Source organism: Bactrocera dorsalis, chromosome 3 (assembly GCF_023373825.1).
Source record: "Bactrocera dorsalis isolate Fly_Bdor chromosome 3, ASM2337382v1, whole genome shotgun sequence".
Classification (NCBI taxonomy): domain Eukaryota; kingdom Metazoa; phylum Arthropoda; class Insecta; order Diptera; family Tephritidae; genus Bactrocera; species Bactrocera dorsalis.
The window spans coordinates 10704107-10731768 of record NC_064305.1 but is presented as its reverse complement, the minus strand read 5'-3'; the positions used below and the strand labels follow the sequence as shown (position 1 = coordinate 10731768).

At 31.0% G+C, this 27662-nt stretch overlaps 1 protein-coding gene across 14 annotated transcripts in view; it reads left to right on the top strand.

Annotated features, from left to right (window-relative positions):
- The window catches only part of LOC105233822 (heterogeneous nuclear ribonucleoprotein L), a 289357-nt gene that overhangs the window by 75345 nt on the left and 186350 nt on the right, over window positions 1-27662 (top strand). For 4 of the 14 annotated variants that reach the window (XM_049453023.1, XM_049453019.1, XM_049453018.1 and 1 more), the window contains exon 1: window positions 3586-4216. The exons of 5 other annotated variants lie outside the window; for them this stretch is intronic. In XM_049453023.1, coding sequence (XP_049308980.1) covers window positions 4052-4216 — 165 coding nt within the window. In that variant the 5' untranslated portion in view covers window positions 3586-4051. Of the gene's footprint in view, window positions 1-3572; window positions 4217-27662 lie in introns of those variants that run through there. 5 more of the 14 variants (XM_049453024.1, XM_049453022.1, XM_049453017.1 and 2 more) reach the window with 3 other exon arrangements.

The window sequence follows — 27662 nt, the reverse complement described above, 5'->3', positions numbered from 1 at the left end:
TATGGCATATTTGCCGAGAGACCACAACGGTGACGCCGTACGCTGCCTGCAGCGCCAGTCGCGTCTGTGCAAGGTGGCTAACAGTGGCTGCTGACTGCTGGCAGATGGGCGACGCCGCGCGCCGACAAGCGTCAACAAAAGTGTCAGTTCGTTCACACCTTTTTAAATGCCAGCAAAAGTCGTAGGCCAACAACTCGCAGCCAACAACTGGGCAAACAATGTGCGCGGCGTTTTACGGCTGAGAATAGTCCATAATATACCGTGATATATTTGTGATATGCAGCTGCGTTTTAAGCGTTATCAGACATGCTGGTGCGCGCGCAAAAAATAACCAACGTGCAATAATAACAAAAAATAACAAAAACAAAGCGGCGTATGCAAAGCGAAGAGCAGCAAATAAGATAAATGTGGTAAACAGTAAAGCGTCAAGTACTGAAACAATTGACTGTGGGCGTCAGCAACCGGCAGCTGTGGGCCGTTAAGTCGTCGTATAACAATAGTAAAATGCTTAATGAGTACTCACATTATGAAATCGCGGAGATAGCGAAGAGTGGTTGAGAAAGCGCTGACTCAGTTACTTGCTGATTGACTTGGTTTAGCGCTGGCGGACTGAAGACTTGGACTTTATATGGTTGGAAAGTCAGACCTTTCTATATATATTTACTTTCAAAATGACATGAATGGATAGTAAAGCTTTACTTAGACCTTCTAGAAAACCATAACAGATCTGACATTTTTATGTCTTTTTTATTGTCATATAATGTCATCAATACAGACCTGATACAACCCCAACTTAATATTAGGAAGATTTTCGATTTTATTCATTTATTGTCTCAGTCCTCAAAATATTCCTGAAAACCGATGTCTCACAGTCGTTAGACTGATATGAAATTGATCCGTTCCGGTATACTTTAGTGGTCTGGTTTTCCAGTCAACAAGGAAGATCTGAGAACATACCAACGACTGAAAACCGAAACTGATTTCTTTCTCTGTTTCGTTCCGAGTTGTACTTGAGTAGTCCGATTTTCTGAAATAGATGCTTTCCGCTCAACGAGAAAGATCTGAGAACATGACCGAAAACCGAAACCGGTTCCGTTCCCTGTTCCGTTCCGGTAGTGGAGTGATTTTTTGAAACAGATGCTTTCCACTCAACGAGGAAGATTTGAGAACATGACAACGTAACCGAAAACCGAAACCGGTTCCGTTCCCTGTTCCGTTCCGGTAGTGGAGTGATTTTTTGAAACAGATGCTTTCCACTCAACGAGGAAGATTTGAGAACATGATAAAGACTCAAACTGGTTCCATTCCCTGTTCCGTTTCGGTATTCTTAAGTGAACCGATTTTCTGAAACCACTCAACGACTAAGACCTGAGAACATGACCGCAAACCGGAACCGGTTCCGTTTCCTGTTCCGTTCCGGTATAATTAAGTGGAAGATCAGAGAACTTGACAACGACCGAAAACCGAAACCTGACCACAGGGTGTAAAACAATATTAATAAAGGGTGATTTTTTAAGAGCTTGATAACTTTTTTTAAAAAAAAAAACGCATAAAATTTGCAAAATCTCATCGGTTCTTTATTTGAAACGTTAGATTGGTTCATGACATTTACTTTTTGAAGATAATTTCATTTAAATGTTGACCGCGGCTGCGTCTTAGGTGGTCCATTCGGAAAGTCCAATTTTGGGCAACTTTTTCGAGCATTTCGGCCGGAATAGCCCGAATTTCTTCGGAAATGTTGTCTTCCAAAGCTGGAATAGTTGCTGGCTTATTTCTGTAGACTTTAGACTTGACGTAGCCCCACAAAAAATAGTCTAAAGGCGTTAAATCGCATGATCTTGGTGGCCAACTTACGGGTCCATTTCTTGAGATGAATTGTTGTCCGAAGTTTTCCCTCAAAATGGCCATAGAATCGCGAGCTGTGTGGCATGTAGCGCCATCTTGTTGAAACCACATGTCAACCAAGTTCAGTTCTTCCATTTTTGGCAACAAAAAGTTTGTTAGCATCGAACGATAGCGATCGCCATTCACCGTAACGTTGCGTCCAACAGCATCTTTGAAAAAATACGGTCCAATGATTCCACCAGCGTACAAACCACACCAAACAGTGCATTTTTCGGGATGCATGGGCAGTTCTTGAACGGCTTCTGGTTGCTCTTCACCCCAAATGCGGCAATTTTGCTTATTTACGTAGCCATTCAACCAGAAATGAGCCTCATCGCTGAACAAAATTTGTCCGAAAAAAAAAAAAAAACCGAACACTGATTTTGGTAATAAAATTCAATGATTTGCAAGCGTTGCTCGTTAGTAAGTCTATTCATGATGAAATGTCAAAGCATACTGAGCATCTTTCTCTTTGACACCATGTCTGAAATCCCACGTGATCTGTCAAATACTAATGCATGAAAATCCTAACCTCAAAAAAATCACCCGTTATTTTTTGTCTATCACAAGACCTCCACGAAGTCTTATTCAGCAATTCAGTAGATTTGTTAAAAAACCGGATTCTCTTCCGCCTCAGCTACCCAACGTCTCTTTAGTTGGAGCATTATGAGCCGTGGCATGTGTCCCGTCTCATGCGGCTGTGGGCTGGGCATTCGCATAGATAATGTTCCAGCATCTCATCATCCTTCACGCATGCTCTGCATTCCGCCGACTCCACTTTTCCAATTTTCTGAAGGAGGGATCTTAAGGGTATGTGCCTTGTGATGACCACTACAATGTTACTAAGCTCCATTTTGTATAGTAGTAGAAGCTTTTTAGTCTGTCCACCATCAACACTAACCCAAAGTAACTTTGTGGTACTTTGGTATGCCCTGTGTTGCTTGGGTTCCTAGATCTGAGGTTTTCCTTTGCTTCAAACAACCCTTGAAGGTGATGAATGGTCTGGGAGAGCTTAGGAGAACTCTTTTCCTCAAAGAAGACGGTTTTCTGGGGACAATTTAAGTCTAATATCGATCTCTTTGGATAATGAATTTTGGACTTCATTATATAACCCTATCTTCACACAACTTCGAAAGACGACAGATTAGCTTAGGTTATACTGGCAGGTTGTTACTCCATACATAGACTCTACACCAGATACGAGATTCAGTTTAATTTAAGCTGAAGTATGCGATATAAAGAACGTCAACACTTTCTTCGAACTTTAGGTCCGACTTGTTAGCTAATTTTCACACTTCATCCAGTCTCTTGAACTGCGAAGCTCCTAGATATTTAAGATGAGCTCCAGTCAATGGTGAACTGATGCGTCGGAAGCATCCCATCCTACTGGAACTGAATAAACTGGTTCCGCAGCCACACGGCTGGCTGACGCTTTTGGCAATCTCATAAGCTATTTCGTTTCCCGGAATTTTTTGGTAGCCTGGAACCCGGAATACATGCCAAAAAAACCACAATTCTGCAAACAATGTCTCAAGTTTGCCCCTATGAAATTTTGGTCCAATATTTTCCTTTCACGACCTCTACCAGCTGCTGATAAGTGACAGCTGTCAGATTTCAAGCAAAAATCAGCTGATCATCAAGAAAATTTGTCGAATTCGCGCTCAAAAGTCAAGCACTTAATACGAGTATTGCACCATCGCACTAGCGCAGTCCAAATCCGCACACAGCGGTCATACGAGCACGCATCAGCTGACATTTCGTCTGGCGCTGCCTTGCTTTAATAGTCAACGCTTTCAGCGCGCTATTTACACAGTCAAATTACTCAATGAGGAAGTAGCAGCCAGCAAGTAAGCAAGCAAGACTCGCGCGCGCTCATCATCACTACTCATCGGTTCGCTTGTACTCGGCTCGCAGCTGTAACAGCGACGACCTCTGCGTTGAACGCATCAACACCTCCAACAACTAAGCCTATCAGTTGTACACTCGTTGGCGCTCGCGCTCAACAGCCAAAGCGCAGACATATAGCGCGTGGAATCTCTGTCTGTCCACGCAAGCGGCGTCTGACTACTGTTTAACGAGCACAAATAGTGAAGAGCGCGTTGTTGGTTTTTTCAAGCTTTATGTTTGGTTATGTATGCGCTGCTGAAAGCGAAGGTAAAAATCTGTGATGCTGTGCGCGCGTGTGTGTGTGTGTAAGTGTGGTGTGCGCGCCATCAGCTGGCGACAACTTTTTTCGCCATTTGTTTGTATTTTCACCTCATTACTTTATTTGCGCTTAATGGTGCGGGCGTGCGCGCGAATTCGCTTTGAGATTAACACATTAACGTACGCGGTAAGCGCGCTACCATTATTTACTTTTAAATTCGGTAAAATTGTGTGGGGTTAAAGGTTAATAGTGGCCGCCGCGCTTAAACGGCTGTGTGCGTGTAGTCAAGCATTTTTCGTTTGTGTTTGCTTTTGCTTTTGCTGGACGCGCGCACATGTGACTAATGTCGTTTTTGTGGTTAACCGCCAACAAGCAGCTGTCGCATGGCTGCTCCCCCTACAAATGCGCACTCTGCCCACACTTGGTTGCTCAGCATCGCTCTCGGTTTATGCTCTGCGGCTACATAACATGGCAGCGCGTTGTTGCGCTTTTCACCTTTTTCCGCCCATTAGCGTCGCCAATGAAGCTGAACTATTTTCAAAGCGCTTTAACGTGTTGTTTTTAATTTCATACCATTTTTCGCTGTAGTTGTTCTGCGGTTTGTTTTGTTGTGTCATTCGTTGTGTGATAGTTTTTTTGTAAAGTTTTTTTTTGTTGTGTTTTAGGTTTTTGTAAATTCTTTTTTTTTTGTTGTGTTTTTTATTTGTTTGTCTATAAGTTGTTGTGGTCGGTTTGCTTTTTGCGTTCCGGTTTTGTTTTTGCTAGTTCTTACGCTCTGAGCTCGTTTGACATTTTAATACCTTTGATCACTTTTTTCGGCAGGGATTTTCTTTACGTATTTGCTGACGCCATAGAATATAGTTTGACAGCTGAGATTTGACGTTTCTAGTAGGCGCGGCACGGGTGTGGAATCATATTATCGACCTACTGATTTGGTAGGTACAATAGGCGAAATATTTTCCAGAGAGCGTTATTAGTTAAGACCTTGAGAAACTGGACTTCTATTCTCTGAAAGAGTTTAAGGTATTTGAAATAAATTCTGAAACATTCTTTATCAGTATTGCATATATTTAGGAAATCTATACCTTCTTTATCTTAGCTTCAATAAAACTCTCTTACGCTAAGCTCCATACAAAATTTTTTTATTACCCATGGTTTTAGCTAGCGTATTGCCTGAAGAGCGCTCGTCTTAATTCTCTGCATGCTCAAAATAATAAAATAATACTGAAGCAAAGTATCTGATATCTTTCATGGTGGTCTTCCTAATAGGTTTTCTATCTCATATGGCTAATAATGAAGCTGTAAACGTTTCCTCAGCTGGATGATCTGTCTTGACTTTAAACGTTTTCAATAACTGTTCTCTTTGTATTTTTATTTCTTTCGAAGAACTGTAACCTTGTTTAAGCTGTCAAGCACTTTTTCTTTGATGGGTATCTGACATGGCAGATAATAGAGCTGTTAACTAGTCCCCAAGTTGGATGATTTGTGTCCAATGTAAGTTGTTAAATATCTGTTCTTTTTGTATCTATGTTTCTTTTGAAATCTATATATCTTATATTTTTTAAATATGTTCCAAGAGTTGGAAGCTTTGTTTATGTTTTGATGATTTCTTTGATGGGTATATATTATGGAGAGTTAAAGTAATTTCCTCTTTTTTATTAAGCTTAGAGTCGGCGTTTCATGTTTATTGAAATTTCCTAGACTGCCGGATAACTGAGAACTATATAATTTCACAAAATCGGGAGGGTTTTTAGTAAAGGGTGATTTTTTAAGAGCTTGATAACTTTTTTAAAAAAAAAAACGCATAAAATTTGCAAAATCTCATCGGTTCTTTATTTGAAACGTTAGATTGGTTCATGACATTTACTTTTGAAGATAATTTCATTTAAATGTTGACCGCGGCTGCGTCTTAGGTGGTCCATTCGGAAAGTCCAATTTTGGGCAACTTTTTCGAGCATTTCGGCCGGAATAGCCCGAATTTCTTCGGAAATGTTGTCTTCCAAAGCTGGAATAGTTGCTGGCTTATTTCTGTAGACTTTAGACTTGACGTAGCCCCACAAAAAATAGTCTAAAGGCGTTAAATCGCATGATCTTGGTGGCCAACTTACGGGTCCATTTCTTGAGATGAATTGTTGTCCGAAGTTTTCCCTCAAAATGGCCATAGAATCGCGAGCTGTGTGGCATGTAGCGCCATCTTGTTGAAACCACATGTCAACCAAGTTCAGTTCTTCCATTTTTGGCAACAAAAAGGGGGGGGGCATCGAACGATAGCGATCGCCATTCACCGTAACGTTGCGTCCAACAGCATCTTTGAAAAAATACGGTCCAATGATTCCACCAGCGTACAAACCACACCAAACAGTGCATTTTTCGGGATGCATGGGCAGTTCTTGAACGGCTTCTGGTTGCTCTTCACCCCAAATGCGGCAATTTTGCTTATTTACGTAGCCATTCAACCAGAAATGAGCCTCATCGCTGAACAAAAAAAAGCGCGAAACACATTTCGAACCGAACACTGATTTTGGTAATAAAATTCAATGATTTGCAAGCGTTGCTCGTTAGTAAGTCTATTCATGATGAAATGTCAAAGCATACTGAGCATCTTTCTCTTTGACACCATGTCTGAAATCCCACGTGATCTGTCAAATACTAATGCATGAAAATCCTAACCTCAAAAAAATCACCCGTTATATATTAGGTTGTCAAAAAAGTCTTGCGGTACTTTCGTTAGTTGGCGCTGAAAGCGCGTAGTTCTAGTTTTATTCGTCGCATCGGGTCATGCTATACCTTTTTGGTAAGCTCATTTCACGCTCTAACACGTGTTTGATTGATTTTAGTTTTTTTTTAAGTCATTCGTGAGTTATAGCGTCGCAAAAATGGAGCAAAATAAAGAGAAAATACGGCATATTTTACAGTACTACTACGATAAAGGCAAAAATGCATCTCAAGCCGCCAATAAAATTTGTGCAGTTTATGAACCCGATACAGTTTCCATTTCCACCGCACAACGATGGTTTCAACGTTTTCGTTCTGGTGTAGAGGTGGTCGAAGATGCGCCACCCTCCGGAAGACCTGTCGTCGAAAACTGCGATAAAATCGCTGAATTGGTCCAAAGAAACCGGCATAATATCAGCCGTAGCATCGGTCAAGAGCTGGGCTTGAGTCATCAAAAATTCATTTCAATTTCAAAAAAAAAAAAAATTCAATAAAAATACCCCAAGATTTTTTGACAACCCAATATTTATCAGAATTGATTTGAACAATATTGTATTTTAACTATTCTGACTAGTAATTAATTCTTTGGAGTGAGATCTTGAGATCATTATGAATTGATATGCCTTTGTAGCCATTTTACTTACCTATTAACTCACAGAAATTTTACGTAAACATTTTCTAAGCTGCCAGATCAGCTGGAACCATACAGAATCTCAATTTCGAAAAGGTTTTTCGTATCTAACTTTTTTAAAAACCTCTTTTTGTTGGTATTTTGTATAGTTCTGGAGCTAGTGATAAGTAATCTTCAGTTCTCAATCAATGTTGCTTTAAGAGTATCATATCTTTTGACCACTTTTATAGTAATCAATTAGCGTAAGCATTTCCTAGGCTGTCAGATCAGCAAGAACTATCCAGTAAGTTATTTTCGCTAAAGTTTTTCGTATATAACTTTTTAAGAATCTCTCTTTGTTGGTTTTTCGTGACGTTCTAGAGTTAGTGATGACTAATCCTGAGTTGTGAATCAGAGCTTTCGAAACTCTGTATAAAGTTAAGCAAATATTGTTGGACTACTAATTAATTGTGTGATTTTGTAAACCAGCAGCAAATCAGCGTTAACATTTTCTAAGGTTCCAGTTCAGCAAGAACCACCCAGTATCTTATTCTCGCTATGTCTTTTTGTATAATATATAACTTTTAAGAATTTTTTTTTTTTGTTGGTATTTCGTCATGTTCTGGAGCCAGTGTTGAATATTCTTAAGTCCTCAGTCAGAGTTTTCGAAACAATTTTAAAGTTATTTATGTCTATTTGGACTACTCTTACATGGTGTGCTTTTTTAAACTAGTAGCAGATTAGCGTGAACATTTTCTAAGCTGTCAGATCAGCAAGAACCATCCAATATCTAGATTTCGCTAAGGTTTTTCGTACATAACTTCTTAGGAATCTCTTTTTGTTGGTTCTTCGTGACGTTCTAGTGCTAGTGATGAGTAATCCTGAGTTCTGAATCAGAGTTTTCGAAACGCTGTTTAAAGTTAAGCAAATATTTTTGGACTACACTTTCATTGTAGGCTTTTTTGTAAGTAGTAGTTCAGGTGATATAAAGTTACATGTAATATATAGGATATGTTATATATAAATTTTTTCTAGAATAATAATTTTTTTTTGAATTTTTTGTGTGAATTTTTTATTTCATTGTATTATTTGGCTTTATTTTTTAATTTAAATCTTTTGTTATTCAATTTTTTAAATTATTTTTTTTTATTAATTTTTTTTTCAATTTTTTTTTTTTTGTAATTTTTTTTTAATTATTATTTTTTTAAATTTAAAATTTTTTTTTTGATTTTTTTTTAAATTTTTTTATTATTTTTTTTTTTAAATTTTTTTTAAATTTATTTTTTAATTTTTTTTTTAATTTTTTTAAATTTAATTTAACTTTTATTTTTTTTAGAATTTTTTTACTACAAATTTTTTGTTTTTTTGCAAAAACCATCAATACCCAATTCTCTTCCCAGAAGCAATCTATCAACGCAACGTGACTCGCTTGCTTGTTGCGCCAAATTATGTGTCTTTGCCAAATTCCAAACTTTCAAATCCAACAATTTTGGCAAACAGAAAGTATGGCAACAAAAACCGAAAAGCAACAACAAAGAAATTTAACTAGAATAGAATTTCCGCATAGTTCGTAAATGCGCTGACGAAAATTTCTAGATTTCTACTTTTAACGACCGACGCGCTGCGGTGAACAGTGAAAGGGCAGCATGGAAAAAACTTTGCGCTCAAACGGAATGGGAAATTGAAAAATAAAAACAAATATGAAAATAAAAAAAATAAAACCAAAAGAATTACTCACAATGCGTACGTAAGAAAAACAAGCAACAACAATACGATTTTCACTTTTCGCATAGCGCGCGTCACAGCGCCGATGAGCTGTGCGACATGCGCGGCTAGCGCACTGACGCGCTTGCCTTAATGCCGGCGCACGAGCTGCCGCGCTAATGCGAACGTAACATGGTTACGCGCAAATATGCGAATTTTGCTAAAAATCATGTGGAAAGGGAAGAAGTCATTGGCATTTGAAGTCAAACAATATGTTTTGTTGGTTTGGCGCTCGCTATGTACTATTTCGTACACCAGCCAGCCAGCGCTGGTTTGCATAATGAGGCTAGCAAAGAAGACAAGAAGTCAAGCGTTCGACCAAAATCCATGCCTATGCACAGTCTTCACATTGGCACTTGTTGGCAACGAAAAATATGTACAACAAAGCAATGACATTATCGTGACTATAGTGTCAACGGCATATCTACTAGCTATGCATCAGCATTGTTTTTTTCTTCCAAATTTTGCCGACGTCGACGAAATGTCGCAATTACAATACAACTTTTTGTACGCGCACTGCGCTTAGCTGATTTTGTTGCTGTGCGCCGCTTGCAGTGCCTTCAAGTTAGTTAATTATTTTGCAAGTTTTTGCTGAAGGCGCTGCTATTTTCAGCTTTTGCAATTGGAGCGCGTTACTAGAGACGACTTGCGGCGCGGCGGCAAGATTTGATGCGGCGCGCTTGCAATTTAATTTCAACGCGCAAATAGTCAGTACAATTATAAAAAGTAAAGGTTACATATTGCATTTGGGGAAATGTGGCTGGTGTTATAAAAAAAATGAATTTCAATAAATTTTGTGAGCGCGCGTTCTAAAGGCGCGCGCTTTATTGAACGATTGAGTTATCAGTAGCTATCAATATTGCTGCGCGTTGTGGTTAAATTGCATGGCCTTGAGCGCTTACACACATATGATATATTCAAGTGAAGAAGGTGTTGATATACAATTTGAGTTTTGCATTGATTTGTTTAAGCGCGTGTGGAGCGGCGCGTTTCGTGCGCGCTCGCGTTGAAGTTGAGCGCGTGGCATGGATCGACGCGCTCACTGAGTTATTGCGCGAAAACGAAGATTTTATTAAATAAATATATTTTTAATTTATACTGCCGCATTTTTTTTATAGTTAAACTTAATAACACAAACAGCAACAACAACCTTAGATATTTTATTTTATAAAACGCGCATCAACAGCAAGCAACCAAAGCGGCGCGCGCTGCTACATGTTTATCTATAATCGTATTATTTGTAAAATCGTATTAGCAGCGTAGCAATAAATTTCGCAAGGCAGAGCGCACGCCATACACACTCTCATATACAGTATGTAACACAATTGAGCAAATAAAATCACGAATATGGATTCTTACAAAAAATTAGTATTTAATTTGGGCGAATTGAATTACAGTTTTTTCAAATACATTCTTCAGTCCGTCTATAATATAAAACAACAAAAGAGTAACAAATTTATTCAGGTTTTATAAGAAGAAAATATAAATTCTCTTGTATGGCACTTGCTCAATTTTGATACAATGTAATTTTTACCGCTTTAATATTTAGTATAGCCTCCTTTGGCCGCAATCACCGCTTCAATCCGCTTGGGAACGCTATTGACTAAATCTTCACATTCTTTCTTAGTGATGGAGTTCCATACTTCTACACATCTAGTAAATAATTCCGCCTTTGTTTTCGGTGAACTGGCATAATTGTATACCCTTTTTTTTAAAACAAACCACAGGTTCTCGATAGGATTAATATCGGGACTTTGAGGGGGCCATTCCAAAGTTTCAATTTGTTGCCTTCTAAGATACTCCATAGTCTTCTTAGCTTTGTGCTTGGGGTCGTTGTCTTGCATCAGAACGATTTTGCTACTGTCCAGACCCAATTTCTCCAACGAAGAAAAATACCCTTGCCTTAATATATCTATATACATATTCGCGTCCATATTTCCGTCGATTAAAATTAGGTCCCCAACACCACTTTTACAAAAGCCACCCCAAAAAAGGACTTTTCCGCCCCCAAATTTGAGTGTTGGGATGACATCGCGGCTGGTAATAGTCTTTGATGGCTTCTTCCAAACGTAATGTATTCCGTCTGACCCGTGAAGATTAATCTTGCTTTCGTCTGTCCAAAATACATTCGCCCACTGTTCTGGAGTCCAGTTTCGGTGCGCTTTAGCAAATTTTAGACGTAGTTCTTGAAGACGTTTAATATATATGTAAGAATATATACTAAAATTACCCAACCAACTTACCGCGCGCTATAAAAAAGCCGACCGCCTGCTGTGCAAATTTCGCACACGTATGACATATAGCGCGTCGCGACGCGCCGCCTCGCACCGCGCGTCTCTGCGCGCGCTGTCTTACATTTAAGCAACATGTGCGTGCTGGCGCTTTTTCTTTTGCGCTATTTGAAATTTTCTTGGCAACAAGTCGTTTGTTGACGCTATTTGCGGCATACCCTTTTGGCGCGTCGCTTTTATATTGATATTTTTTTACTACTGCTTTGCTTTCGCGCAAAGCGCATTGCATGCAGTTTGTCATCGCGAAGCGCATGTGTTGTTCGTGTTAATTTCACTGCAATCCATTTTGCGTCTCATCCGACCGTCGCTGTTGTAACAACGCGTATGCATATGTAGCTTGCGTGCCGCTTGGCGTTTGCCGCATTGTTTGTGCTATATTTGCAAGCCGCGTCTCGTCTTCATAAACAACATATCAGCTTGGCAGCAGCAATTGTTGCAAATTTTTTAATTGGCGCGCGATTGCTGGTGCGCGCTTGTATGCTTGTGCGGCAAAGACGAAACAATTTTTAAATTGTCGCTAAATTTTGGCGCTAAGTGTTGGCTGCTGCCGCGGAGTGTATGATAAATTTGAGATTTATACTTTTTAGTGTGTAATTTTTGCACAAATTTTGGTTTATACCGAATTGACATCAGTTTTTGATTGCGATCAGCTTATGAAAGACTGCTGTCTTCCTTCCATTTCTTGCGCTCTCCCTATATCTCGCCACCTCGCGTTATCTTTCTTTCTTTTTCAGACGCAATGCTTCTCATTTTGTTCGTTCCTCTATCTCTCTCTCACACCCTATATATGTATATCTCTCTCTTTCTTCATCTATCTCCTTTTCTCTTCCTCCCTTTACCACCATCTCGTCATATATCTCTTTCACACTTAATAAAATCCCTTCTCTTATCGACCCATCCACCTACCACATTTTTAGCTTTTCCAAAAATTCTCTGCCTGGCAACAGTGATCGTGACAACTGTCACACCACTTTGGCTTACTGTCAGAGTTGCATTGCTATTTTTTCTTATTTTCTCTCCTGTTTTTAGTAGTTGACAGCCATGTGTAAAGTATCAGTTTACTAGTAAAGTTCTGAGGAAAATTTTAAAAATAAAAATACAACAAGTATAGGGAAAGATAAAAAGACACGAATAAATAGTTCAGCAAGTGATTGACATTTGATTGAAAACAACTGTTTTTTGTAGGCGCCCAGCGCTTAGCACGCACTTGTACGCTTTCGCCTGAACCATATAGTTCTATACTAGATACTTTTTAAAGTAGGCTACAGTATGCGTAAATGAGTTGCACTCACAGGTTGACAGCTCAATGACAGTTCAAGTGTTGAGTATAAAGTGGTCTAAACTATGCGAGCTGGAGGTCGAAATTCGATACGGTTGTGGAAAATTGTATTTTTATCGTGGAAGAGCAGGGAATGAGATAAATTTGGTTTAGGAACATTTTATAGACAAAACAAAAAAAAAATTAATAATAAAAAAAATTTACAATAAAATTAAAAAATTGAATATTTTATAAAATAAAAACTAAAATAATTAAATAAAAGTAAAATAATTAAAAAAATTAATTAATTAAAAAAAATACAAAAAATTAAGAAAAAAATCAAAAATTATAAAACAAATTAAAAAAAAAAAATTATAGATTTAATATAAAATTTGAAGAATATAATAAATAAAATTATAAACAAATAAAAAAAATTATAAATTTAATATAAAATTTAAAGAACATAAAAATATAAATCAAATTATAAAAAAATTTACAAAATTTTTTTTTTTAAATATAAAAAAATTCAAAAAATTAATATAAAATTAAAAAAAAAATATTTCAAAACATTAAAAAATAACAAATAAAAAATGTAAAATAGTTGTAAATTATCCGAGGTGTGGTGGTCGAAATTTAATACGATTTTCGAAAATTGTATTTTGTAAATGGCAGAGAGGCTTAAATTGGATTTTTTCCAGTAAAAAATAAAAAAAATGTTAGTTTAAAAAAAAAGTATAAAAATAAAAACAAAGTTTTAACAATTAAATTAAAATAAATGAAAAAAAATTTAATTCATTAAAAAAAATTAAATAAATTTAATAAAATTAAAAAAAAATAAAAAAATTTAAAACAATTTAAAAAAATTAAAAGCAATTAAAAAAAGCTTTTTAATTTTTAAAAATAACAAAAATACTTAATTAAAAATTAATTAATAAAAAAAAATAATAAAAAAAAATAATTATAAAAAAAATTTTAATTAAAAAAATATATATGTGTGTATATTTAAAAAAAAAAAATTATAAAAAAATTACATATAAAAAAAAATTAATAAAAAATTAAAAAAAAAATTAAAGAAAAATTAAAAGCAATTAAAAAAAGCTTTTTAATTTTTAAAAATAAAAGAATAAAAATTAATTAAATGTTAATTAATAAAAAAAATAATAAGATTTTTAAAAATATTTTGAAATAGTAATTATTTTTAAAATTTTATATAATTATAATTAATATAAAAAATTTTAATTAATTTATAAAAAATATTTTAATTAAAAAATTTTTTTACAATAAATTAAAAAATTATAATTTACTCAAGACTAAAGTAAGTACTATATTTCATAAAAAAATATTTAAAAAATGTTTGTGGAAAAATTAATTAAAAATAATTAAAAAAGTATTAAAAAATTAATTTCGACGAAATGAATGTTTGAAAAAGATTAAATTATTACAACAAATATATTTAAAAAATTTAAATTTTTTAGTATTTTGATTTTTTTACCTTAAAATTTTTTTGAAAGAAAAAAAATATTTGGATAACGATTTTTTTTTCAATAAAAATTTAAAAATGTTTTTGAAAAAAAATTAAATTATTACAACAAAAATGTTAAAAAATGTATTTTATATTTGTTATTTTGATTTTTTTTACCTTATTATTTTTGGAAAAAAAATATTTTGATTCGAAGTTTTTTTTAAATAATAATATTTAATTATATTTAAAAATGAAATTTTTTATTATTTGTAAATTTTTTACTCACCCTAATATTTTTGAAAAAAAAAAAAAATATTTCCCCTTTAAAATTTTTTTATAATAATATTTCATAATATTAGAAAAAAAAATATATCAAAATTGGTCCAAGAACAGTCATCTGATCCACATTGAGCGCAAAAAGTGATCATATTACTGATCGTGCCGGTTTCCAAACACCGAAACCCACACTCTCCTCCGAAGAAAAAAAACAAAACACTCTTCAAATATAATTAGCATTACTATCAAACCGTTAGCCACTTTCAAAGAAACCTCTAATACCAAATAGATCCAACACGATCACCGGCGATCGTCACATTATTTACCACTAACAAAACTATTCACAGTCAATTTCGCGCATACAAATGCCAAATAGCCTAGACAGCCACATTTTTGGCAAATCAAATGAGCGAAAACTGTTCGCGGCAGCCGCACGAGGCATGCAAATGAATTGCAATGACAACTATGTTTGTTGTTGTAGCGGTGCGTAGACAGGCGGATCGCTGCTTGACGATCTCTACGCGACGCGAGCGCACAATGTGCACGCATGCAAGGCAACTTCATGTTGCAACATATCACATGCCACAGCGGACAAACACTAATTGCAAGTGTAGTCCATACATCAGCGCAAATGTGTGAAGACACAAATAGCAGTTGCGTGCCGACCGATCTACAGTGGATCTGCAGCGGGGCGCTGTAGTCAGCTACACGGTTCGCTAAATTCCCTAAACTTGTGCGAATTGCGGCTAATGAAATGAATTATTGTATTTACAATTTTCGGTTGCCTGCAATGAAGTTCATTAAATGTGAGCGCACGCGTTGCGAAGGCACTGACTGATCGACTATGGGTTAGGGTGAGCACATATAGGCGACATAAGGCACAGTGTGGTGACAAATTCAATTATTTTTTTTTTTTGTTTTTATATAAATTAAGTCCCCTTCTCTTCATATTTTTATATTATTTTCGTTTTTTTTTCCTTCGCTTTCATAACTCCCTGGCAATACGTGCCACTATGTGCCTAGCCTAAGTGCCACAAAACTGTTCCAAGTTTTTTTTTCATTATTTTTTTTATAATTTTTTTTATATATTTTTTTTTATATAATATTTTTTTTTATAAATTTTTTTTATATATTTTTTAAAACTTTTTTTTTTATAATTTTTTAAAATTTTTTTTTTTATAATTTTTTTTATAATGTTCTTTATATTTTTTTTTTTATTATTTTTTATTTATAAATTTTTCTTTACTTTCACGATCTTCCTCCTATTTCCATTTTTCTCACCACTCTCTGCACATAGCCTTAGCTGGGTGGGCGGTCGTTCTGTCGCACCGTTAGTTGCTGGATATCGGCACTGACTACCTGTCACTTTGAATTTATCGCAACTAGAGTGCATTAGCGTGACACTCCTCCCTAGACAGGCCTCCAAATGCGCCGGGCATCAACGGTTTGCATGCAAGTGTATGCGTGTGTGCTTTCCTTGGCAATGCGTCGTCGTTGCTCTGCTCGGTGGAGGCAGGTGCGCTTCGCCACAAGATTTATGTATTTTTATTGCTGCTTACAAGGTGTATTTTTCTTGTTGTTGTTCTAATATGACTTGTGTGTTGATTTACGTTTTCGTCGTGTGTGTCAGCGTTAGTTATTGTTTTATGTTTTTTGAGAAATTTTCGAAAATTTGGTGGAAATTCTTGATTTTTTTCGAAAAATAAATTTTTTTTCTTAATTTTGTTAAAATTTTCTTTTCAATTTTTTTATTATTATTTTTTTTAATTACTATTTTCTTTCATTTAAACAAATTAAAAAAAAAAAAGAAATAATAAAAACTTTAAAGCACCAAAAAAAACACAATTAATAAAATTAAAAAAAAAAGATAAATATAAAAATAAAAAAAATTTAATAAAATTAAAAAAATTAAATATAAAATTAAAAAAATTTAATAAAATTAAAAAAAAAAATATTAATAAAATAAAAAAAATTATAAAACAAAATTTTAAATTAAAAAAAATAGCAGAACATAAAATTAATTAAAAAAACAAACATGTAGTAAACAATTTTATAAAAATTAAAAAATTAAATAGAAAAATAAGAAAACAAGTTTCTTAATTTAAAAAATATCAAAAAACAATTAATTAAAAATAAAAAAACAAAATCAAATAATAAAAAATTGTAAAATATTGTAAAATATTTTTTTTTAATTCTTTCAGTTTTTTTAAATATTTATTTAACACTCTTTTAGTTTTAATTTGTTATTTACTTTAATATTTTTTGAATATTGTTTAATACTTTTTTATATTGTTTTTTGGTTTTATCTTATTTTTTATTTTTTTGTTGTAAATATAAATAAATTAATAAACTTTAAATTGTTTATTTTTTTGTAATTTAAATTTTTTTTATATTTTTTTTCACATAATTTTTTCAAATCTTTTTTTTTAATTTTTTTTTAAATTATTTTTTTAGTTTTTGTTTTAAATTTTTAAAAAGGTTTTGTTTCGATTTTTTTTTGAATTTTCTTTTCAATTTATTTTTAAATTTTTTTTTTAATTTTCATATTTTTTTTATTTTTTTTTTTATTTTTTTTTTATTTTAAAAAATTAAATAAAATGTAAAAAATTTTTTTATATGAAATTATTTAAAAAACATTTTTTCTTAACTTTTTTATTAAAAAAAAAATTGTCGTAATTTTTAAATTTTTTTTGTTATCATTTTTTATTTTTTTTTTAACTTTTAAATTTTAAAATTTTTTCTTAATTTTTTATTTTTTTTTTTAATTTTTTTTGTGTTTTTTTTTTAATAAAATTTTTTTTTAATTATTTATGTGTTTTAAATATTTCTTTTTAATTATTTACATTCTTTTGCCATGTGCGTGCGCTGCGTTAATCGCTTATGACAGTGGCGACAAGTCGTTGGCATTGCGCTGCATTCTAGTTGTATGTGGCTGTAACATGCCGGCAGGCAACACAGGTGGAGGTTGCTCTAAGTGCTTCTTGTAGATTTAAATCGCTATAATTTTACACTTGCATGTACACATGTCCATCTCGCGAATGCATGCACCACGCTCCCCTCCTCGGCCCGCCTCACCAACCTTGCAAAGAGTGTGTGTATATAAATAAATAGTTGCATTTCAGATTTTTCTGATGACTTGCTTTCTTGGCATAGCCATTTCCATGAGTGGTGCGTACGCGTGTGTGTGTTTGTGTGTCTCTCTCTAGCTCTTTTGACTTTGAGTGAATTCATAGAAAATATATCATGGCACCAAATTTAATTCTTAATTATTCTAATGTTTACAGACACACAAACACCGTTAGGCACTTATTATGAGTAACTTGTATGTGGGCAGAGTAAGATTTTCGGTGGATTTGTCATTTTTAATGGCGTATTAGAATTTAGCGTGGCAAATTAATATCACATTTTCACATGGCGAGCACTCGCTGATGAGCGGCGGCTACACTGTGTAAATGCATGTGTACATGTATGTGAGTGTGTGTGCGTGTATTTTAAATCGCTTAATAATTAGTGTTGTCTTTAATGGTCTTTATTGCCGCGTGTAGACATCTAATTTTATATGCTTTGGACAATTTTAATTTAATTGACATTGATGAGCAGTTTCGCTGCTGAGGGCCATAAAAAATCGATTGAAGCATGACAGGCGGCAGTTAGTTTATGTGGTGGGTGGGTGGAAAGGCAGGAAATGTTTTCGATGTGAAAAATAAAATGACAAATATTAAAAATAATAGCAACAACAAATAATTAATATTTTTATAATAAAAAATAAATAAATAAATTTTATAATTATAATTAATTAAAAAAAAAATAAGATTCACTCAAAAAATAATAACTAGAAAAAAATAAATATAACAACAATAAATTAATAATATGTGCATATAAAAAAATTAAAAAAAAATTATAATTATAATTAATTAAAAAAATTAAAATTCACTAAAAATTTATAATAAAATAGAAAAAAATAAATATAACAACAACAAATAATTATTATATGTATATTAAAAAAATTAAATTTTACAATAATTAATTAAAAAAATTTAAATTTACTAAAACAAATAATTATAACTAGAAAAAAAGTATATTTACTAAAAACGAAAACAAATTAATAAAAATTATAAATTAAAAATTTTTTTTTAATAATTATTATGTTACAACTACTTCAAATTTTTATGATTATATAAAAAAATAAATTAAAAATTTGTTAAATAAAAAAAAATTAAACTAAAAAACTCTTAAATTACAACAATAAATACAAAATTTTATAATAAAAAAGCAACTGTCACTTCTAACTTCTTCACAAGACCTTTTCCTGCATTGTCAACTGTCAGCTGTCACTTGTCACAAAGCCTTACATGGCAAGAAGTGAAGTTATAACTTATATTTTGAGTTTTAACAACTAACCTCACCATCGCGGTGTATATTACTACTTTTTATTACAGTGTTTTATACCAGAAACTTGAAATTATAAAACAATGTTGTATAAATATGCTGTCAGTCGTCAACTGTAAGCTGTCATAAATATCTTTTAGTTACGAAATTCATATATTTTTTCAAATTATGAAAATTTCTGCGTGTTTATACTTTTGCACATTTAGAAACTGCAGTAAATTTGTAAAAAATTTTTTATTATGTCAAATTAAAAAAATATATCTTGTGGGTTTGAAAAAATATTGATGTTGGGTTAACACTTGCAGCACTTTTGGGCTTCAATTTGCATTTAGATGTCTTTGTAATAGATTTATGTTCAGTTTACTTGCTTTATTCAAAGAAAATTGCTTTGTCAGCAGTCAGCTGTCAGCTGTCATATTGTAAGAAACTACTTCTAAATGATTCATGCTCAAATATTTCGCTAAAATTTTGAAAATATTAATAAACTTTATTGATTTTGTGGTGGTTTAATGAAATTTTTGGAAAAATTTTAAATTAAAAAAAATTTTTTTTTCATTGGAATTTAGAAATTTTTAGCCCGTGGCACTTTAAGGCTTCAATTTGATAGATTTCTTTTCTAATAGATTTCTAATCAATTTACTTGTTTTATTTAAAGGAAATTGCTTTGTCAGCAGTCAGCTGTCAGCTGTCATATTGTAAGAAACTACTTCTAAATGATTTATGCTCAAATATTTCGCTAAAATTTAGGAAATAGAAATACAATTTACTGATTTTACGGCAGTTTAATGAAGTTTTTAGAAAAATGTTAAATATACAAAACATAAAAATTTTAAATTGAGGAAAATTTTTAAAATAAAAAAAAACAGACTAAATTTTAATTTTTTTTTTTAATATTTAATTTTTTTTGCTTATTGTAGTTTAATGAAATTTTCTTAATTTTTTTCATTTATGTTTTTAATTTTTAATTGAATTTTTGGCATTTTTTATTTTAAATTTTTTTTCTTGTTACGGTGTTAAATGGAATTTTTGAAAAATTTTTAAATTGGAAAAAAGTTTAATTTTTTATTTTTCCTTAATTTTTTATTTCTCATTAATTTTTATGTTTCCTTAATCTTTTAATTTTCTTTTATATTTTTTTTTAATTTTTTTTTTATTTTTTTTTAATTTTTTTTTAATTTTTTTTAATTTTTTTTTAATTTTTTTTTTAATTTTTTTTTTAATTTTTTTTAAATTTTTTTAATTTTTTTTTTTAATTTTTTTTTTAATTTTTTTTTTTTGGTACGTTAGTTAAACGAAATTTTTGGAAAAATTTTCAATTTGAAAAACAATTTAATTTTTAATTTTTTCCTAATTTTTCTTAATTTTGAATTTTTGAATTTTCTTTTTTGGATTTTGTTTTTTTTTTACCAATAAATTTTTTTTCATTAAATATATTTCTAAGAAAAATTGCTTATTAAATTTTTATTTGCATTAGATTTGCTTCCACGAATTTTCAATACAAAACATATTATATTTCTCAAAACTTTTTTCTCTAAATAAATCAAATTTTTTTTCATCCCTTTTTACTACCAAATGCGTTCAATTCCAAAATATTTTTATTAATGAAACCATAACAAAGCGGCGCACAGCGAAATTCTGGAATTTAAATATATATTTTTCCAAATTCATTGTTTACTTTTCAAAAATAAACATTTCTAAAATTAAAATCACTCACTTAGAGAATTTCACTTCGGACAGCAATCGAATTGAGGAACTTTTTACGCCGATGGAAGAAAATGTTGATGTGTTTTTATTGCAACGGAATTAAATTTATAACATAATATGAAACAAGTGTGTGTGTAAGATTTTTTATTTTTATTTATTTATTTATTTTTTTTTTTATTTACATAATTTTCTAAACACTTGAAAGCAGCAGTTTGCCCTCCAGACGCTCGCTCCACTTGCCGGCACTTCCCAGCCACTTCAGTGTCTTGTAGCAGCGGCATACCACTCTCCCTCTCTCTCTACGCTCATGCTCCACTGCCGTTGTTGTTTTTATTGTTGTTGCTTGGGCACTTTTCTATTATTATTTTATATATGTAAGTGTATGTGGCGAGATCTGCTATCAGCAGCGCAATCAAATCATCGTCATCGATGAAGCATGGCACAAAAACAACAACAGACATCCGAACACACAGGCACAAGCACTTGTTCAGCACACATGCCATTAAACTGTTTAAATCGTTGTTGTTGTTGGTATGGCTTTTGCTGCTCTGCTGCCTGTTTAGCTGTTGTTATTATTGTTATTGGTGACTAGCCGGCTGCCTACTGCAGCCATACACAAATACATGTATTATATATACTTGTGTGTGTGTGTGTATTTCTAACGCTGCTCTTTTGCTATAAATTATGAATGCGCAATGAATCAATTCGAATGACTATAAATGCCAAATCTGCGGATTCACAACAAATCAACCAATGAAAGTCTCTCTAAAGCGTACAACAACAAAAACATTCTGTCAAGAAATTTCGGATTAAAGAACTCAATCGTGAGTGAATGCGAACGTGTGTATAAGGTGGTAGTGTGGCAGGGTGATGCGCAGGGCAAGAAATGGCTATGTTGTTGGTTATGTAATATACAGACTTATGTTTGTATGTGTAAGTGTATATATGTATATGTACCCATTTATTCGCAAATAATCGGGCAAAACTGAATGAGTGACCGAAAATTGCGAATATGTATGTATGTATGTATGTATGTATGTATGTATGTATGTACATAACATGTGAGTTAGTCAGATGGTAGATTTGTGAGAGGAGGAATGCGGGAAAATTATGAATGAATTGCGTTCAATTAATTAATATTATATTTTTATAATTTTACAGTAAAAAGCAAATTATTTATACTTGTAATTTAAAAAATAAAAAAAAATGAAATTATTAATTTAGAAAAAAACTGTAAAAAATTTGGCTTAAAAATTTAAAAATAAATTTAAAAAATATTAATATTAAAAAAAAATAATTAAGAAAATTAAAAAATATTAATTAATAAAATTAACAAAAAAAATTAAATAAGAAAATTAAAAAACATTAATTTGGAAAAAAATTAAAAAAAATGGTTTCAAAATAAAAAAATAAATAAAAAAAATATTATAAGATAAAGAAAATTAAAAAAAAAAAAAATTAAGAATATTAATAAAATTAAAAAAAAAAAATAATAATTGAGAATATTAAAAAAATTAATTAATTAAAAAAAAAAAAAATTTAAGAGAAAAAAATTATTATGTTAAATTAAAAAATTACATTTTTATTTAATTTTTGTTATTCTTTTAATTTTAAATTAATTTTTTTTTAATTTTTTTAATTAATATTTTTTTTTTTATTTTTTTTTAATTTTTTTTATATTTTTTTAAAATTTTTTTAATTTTATTTTATTTTTTTTTTTTTTTTTTAATCTTCTGCCTAATAGCAAAATTAAAGAATATTACAACACACACTCGTCACAATTGCCTCACAAATTCTATGACATACGCTCGTAGTAAGCGTAATGTGATTATAATAACGATAACTGTTTTTAGTATTGCCAATTCATTTTAATACCCAAACATATGTATGTGTGTATGTACGCATCTAAAGAGCCAGCTGTGGCGTAACGCTAGCGCATGGTAATGAGGTTGTCAAGCAAAAGTTGGGGCTAAGGCTATGACGGCACCTAGGCGGGGGGAAAAAGTGTGTGCGTTGATCGCTACATATTTGTTGTTAGCATTCACTGTCTGCTTAGTCATGTGCTGCTTTGAGCCGAAATTGCCAATTTTTTCACTGGCAGCTGTGGTATTTCGTATAAGTATATAATAAGTGCTGTACACATGTGTGCATATGTATGTTTGTAATTACATATGAATATGCAAAATTAGGTGTTTGTGTGTGCATATTGTTTTTGTTATCGCTATTGTTATTATTATTGTCAAATTTGCATTATTGTTCTCATTATTGCCGCTTTATGCAAATGGGCATTTCACTTCCACTTTTTGGCGTTTAGTAGGAAATTTGAGGCAAATTATGTGAGATTAAAATTTATAAAAATAAATTTTTACTTTGAATGTGTTAAAAAATATTTAAAAATAATTATTAAGAAAAAGTGGAATATAAATTTTTTTAATCTTATTTTTTTTTAACTTTAAGATTTTTCAAATTTTAATTTCCTTTATTTTTATTTGAAAAAAAAAACCAAGAAAATTAAAAAAAAAAATAATTATGAAAATTAAAAAAAAATAATAATTAAGAAAATTAAAAAAAAAATTAATTATGAAAATAAAAAAAAGTAATTAAGATAATTAAAAAAAAATTAAGAAAATTAAAAAAAAAATTAATCAGGAAAATTAATTATGAAATTACAAAAATAATTTAATTAAGTAAATAAAAAATAATAATTAAGAGAATTAAAAAAATTATACTTAATGCTATAAAATTTGCAAAAAATAATTAAAAAATGTTATCAAAACATTCTTCAATTTTTAAAGAGTAATTAGTGCAAATATTCTTCTTTTCGGAAAAATAGTTTTGGATGGTAAAAAAAAAATAAATCTTTACTTTGAATGTGTTAAAAAATATTTTAAAATATTTATTAAGAAAAGGTGGAATATAAATTTTATTTTTTTAAAACTTAATTTTTTTTAATTTTAAGATTTTTCAACTTTTAATTTGTTTTTAATTTTATTAAAAAAAAGAAAATTAAAAAAAAATTAATTATAAAAAAAAATAATTAAGAAAATTAAAAAAAAATTAAAAAAATTGAAAAATTTTTTATCAGAAAATTAATTAAGAAATTAAAAAATTATTTGATTTAGTAAATAAAATATAATAATTAAGAGAATTAAAAAAATTATACATAACAAATAAAAAAATATTAAAAATATTTTCAAAACATTCTTCAATTTTTAAAGAGTAATTAATTTTAATTTTAGTTTTTCTTTTAATTTTAAGATTTTTAAAATTTTAGTTTCGTTTACTTTCATTTTTTTTTTATTTTTTTTTATTTTTTTTTTATTTTTTTTTTTTAATTTTTTTTAATTCATTTTTTTTTATTTTTTCTTAAATTATTATTTTTTTTTTTTAATTTTAATATTTTTTATTTATTAAAAAAATAATAGAATATTAAGATTAATTCTTTTATTAATTTTTTTCATTTATTTTTGTTTTTAATTTTTTTATTTTAATATTTCTCCAAATAACATGTTCTTGGCATTTTACTTTATCTACCGTGATCTCTTTCAATTTTCCCTCCACCCATTATACTTGACATCTGACAAATTTCCCTAATACCTCATACATACGCGCTAATAACCACACGAGCGCATACACACACACACACAGATGAGTATAAAATATGAATTTTCATAAATTTTGAAAACTCATAATTTTTATTATTCACGGCCGGCAAAGGAAAGCGACTCATCCACAGCGCGTCATCGCACACACTCATACACGAACACCGACCAGCCTCCCTCGAGTGTGTGGGGGTTGTGGTGCAGCGGCTGTAACGGTGAATTATAATGTGTATAAAAATGCTAATGTGCATGTAAATGACGAAAATGCACACATAAACACACCATTTTATTGGCCATATTTTGCAAATTGAATATTTGTTAGCAAGTTGCAGACACACACACACAAACTCATGCGTTGCGGTACACCAGCCTGCTTGTGGGTGTGGGTGTGTGTTTGTCTTAGAAATTATTTATAAAATCATTAAAATCACGTTTAATAAAATAATACGCGGGCATAGCAGGCGGTCACACAGCCATACACATTATTCTTCTTATTTTTGTTGTTGGTTTTGCTTGTGCACCCGCTAATTTGGTATGTGGTCGGCGTTTGGCTGGAAGCGGCCGTGTGTCGTTTGCTCATAAATAATACACGGAAGCGTGAATCTCGAGCACACTTGTTGTTTGTATTGTTGTTGTTGCGGTTGTTGTTTGTGGGTGGCAATATGTTTTTTTCTAATTGGTTGATCCATTTTTTTCGAATGCTGATAATTTTTCAATTTCTTTTTTGTTTTTGGAGGGGCTTAGTGATTTGTGTTCTGATTGCTGTTTGAGTTATGGCGCAACAACAACAATAATAATTCGAAATTCGAAAATAAGGAAGAAGTGTCTTTTCGTAGCTCCAATTTTTTTCACCAAAACTGACAGTGGAGGCTGGTCACTGTCGTTTTCAAGATATTTATATATAAATATTTTTTTTTTATTTTTTTTCGTTTTTTTTAATTTTTGGATTTTCTTTTTTTTTGGATTTTTTTTATTTCTTTTTTTTTTTGGTTTTTTTTTTATTTTTTTTGGATTTTTTTTTTTAATTTTTTTGTCTGTCATTTTTGTAGTTGTGAAATGGGTAATTAATCATATTCAAAATTTGCTTGACTTAATTTAGTTAGCGTGTAATCCCTAGCAAATGGCTTGGTCAATTTGCCTTGGTTTATCGAAAGTTAATGACGCACGAATCAGCTATAGATAAATACATACATATGTATGTACGTATATTTCGAGGATCCCTTTACTTGGATCACGTACTTTCATATCGTCACCTAAAATGCAAAATAACGTTTCATTAAAAAAATCGAAAATCGCAAACCGATATAATAACCAATATATAACCGTTTTATAACCAACATATAACTAATATATAACCATTTTATAACCAAAACATAACCATTTTATAACCAATATATAACCATTTTATAACCAATAACTAACCATTTTATAACCAAAACTCCAATTTTGTTTCAATTAGAGTGGTTTCTCTTATATTTTTTTTCCTTCGCCTATAAACTTATGAAAAGTGATGTTACGTTATTTTGGATTTTAGATGACGATATTTACATATGTACATATCATATATGTACCTTGTATAAATTATGCTCGTTCATGTATCAGTGAGTGTGTGTAAAATGTGGCTAGGCTTGGCTAGATGCTGCAGAATGCAGCCAGAAAGTCGTAAATAATTTGCTGTAAAAATTCGCCAAAAATATAAACATAACCTAAAATAAAAAAATATTGTAAAAATAGTGAAAACAAAATAATAATCGTTTAGATAAACACTACTTGGAAGGAAAATGTGCGAAATAGAGTGAATCACCAAAATGAAATTATTTTTATAACCAAAAAAAAAGTATTTGAGAATAATTATCATCAGAATCTCAAAATATAAAAAATAAAATTATATAAAAAAAATTAAATAAAATAGAAAAAAAAATTGTATTGAAAATGAATAAAAAAATATATAATACATTGTAACAACTTGTAATTAATTTTAAGCGCCTAAATCAGCAAATGCACCACTTCCCAAAAGTCATTAGCGCTTGTTCCATTTATGCCACATTGCATTGTAGCCGCGCCAGCTGTTCTCTTAACTGGCTTTTACCGGCTTTATTCCCTTTCTTTTTAGCACTCCGCTTTATTTGAAAGAAAGCGCTTTACGGTTTACTGCAATTTTCTCTTTTTTACGATTGCATAATTTCTTCAACTTCTATTTTGCCATTTCTGCTACTTTTTATGTCATTTTTACAACTTCAACGCGCTGAAAGTCGGCGCTACCGTCGTCTTTGCATACAAATTATGGGGTCAAGCACTTATTGTGTGCGGCGACAATAAAGGCGCTTGAACTGTAGCTCCGAACTCTCTGCACTAATTGTGGAAGAAGTTAGGACATAAAACAATGATGAAATCTTAAATGAATAGAAAGTGGAAAAGGGAGTAAAAAGTGGTGAATGGCGTGGAGTTAAGTGTCTGGAATGTGTATAGAGGGGAGGAAAGTTATAAAGAATTGTACAAGTAATACAAAACAATTTTATTGGAATAAAAAATTTTAAAAATTCAAAGAATTTTTTTATTATAGAAATAAAATATTTTTGTTTTGTTCTCGATATTTAAATTTTATAATAATTTCTCCACATTTTATTAAAAAAAAAAAGAAAAAAATATAAAATTTTTTAATAATAAAATATTTGCCAAAATATAGAAAAAAATTCTGGCATCCGGCAACACTTTTACAAATTTTTTTGGCTCAAACTGCTTTTTTAAGATTTTTATGAATTTTTCATAAACAAATATAAAAAAATTCTGACATCTGGCAACACTGTCAACGTTTTTTTGAATGTACTAAAAACAAAAAAAACTTCATTGGCATCTGGAAACTCTGGTAAAAAAATTTTTGCAAATATAAAAAAATTCTGACATCTGTGACATCTGGCAGCACTGTAAAATTTTTCGATTTTTTTGTTAAACCAAAAATTAAAAAATAGTAAAAACGTCTGGCAACTCTGGTACTCTGGTGGCTTATAACAGTATTTTGAACTATTTTTTTAAATCAAAATTAAAAAAAAAAATATTTTTTTGACATCTGGCAACTCTATTAAAAAATTTTTGCCTATAAAAGTATTTAATAAAATTTCCTTGTTACACCAAAAATTATAAAAAAATAATACTTATAACTAATCTGGCAACTCTGTTAAAAAAATTTCGCTTAGAAAAGTATTTAGAAAACATTTTTTTGTTTTACCGAAATTTAAAAAAAAAATGCTAACATCTGGCAACTCTGTTCAAAAAAAGTTTGCTCATAAACGTATTTAAACAATTTTTTTTGTTGCACAAATATTCAAAATATTTTTTTCTGAACTTTTTTTTAAGTTTCTACACTCTTTCACACCTCATCTTTCTTAACTCTTTAATCTTCCGTCAAATTACCGCAATTGCTGTCAAATTTCTGCTCTAAAAGTGTCCAAATCACATAAGTGTTAACCGTAATCTACTCTGCATCAAAAAAAAGACGTCAAAGCTGTGCACCATTCTCCTCCTTACTGCTTTTTCATCTTTTCTTTCCGCTGAACTCCATTT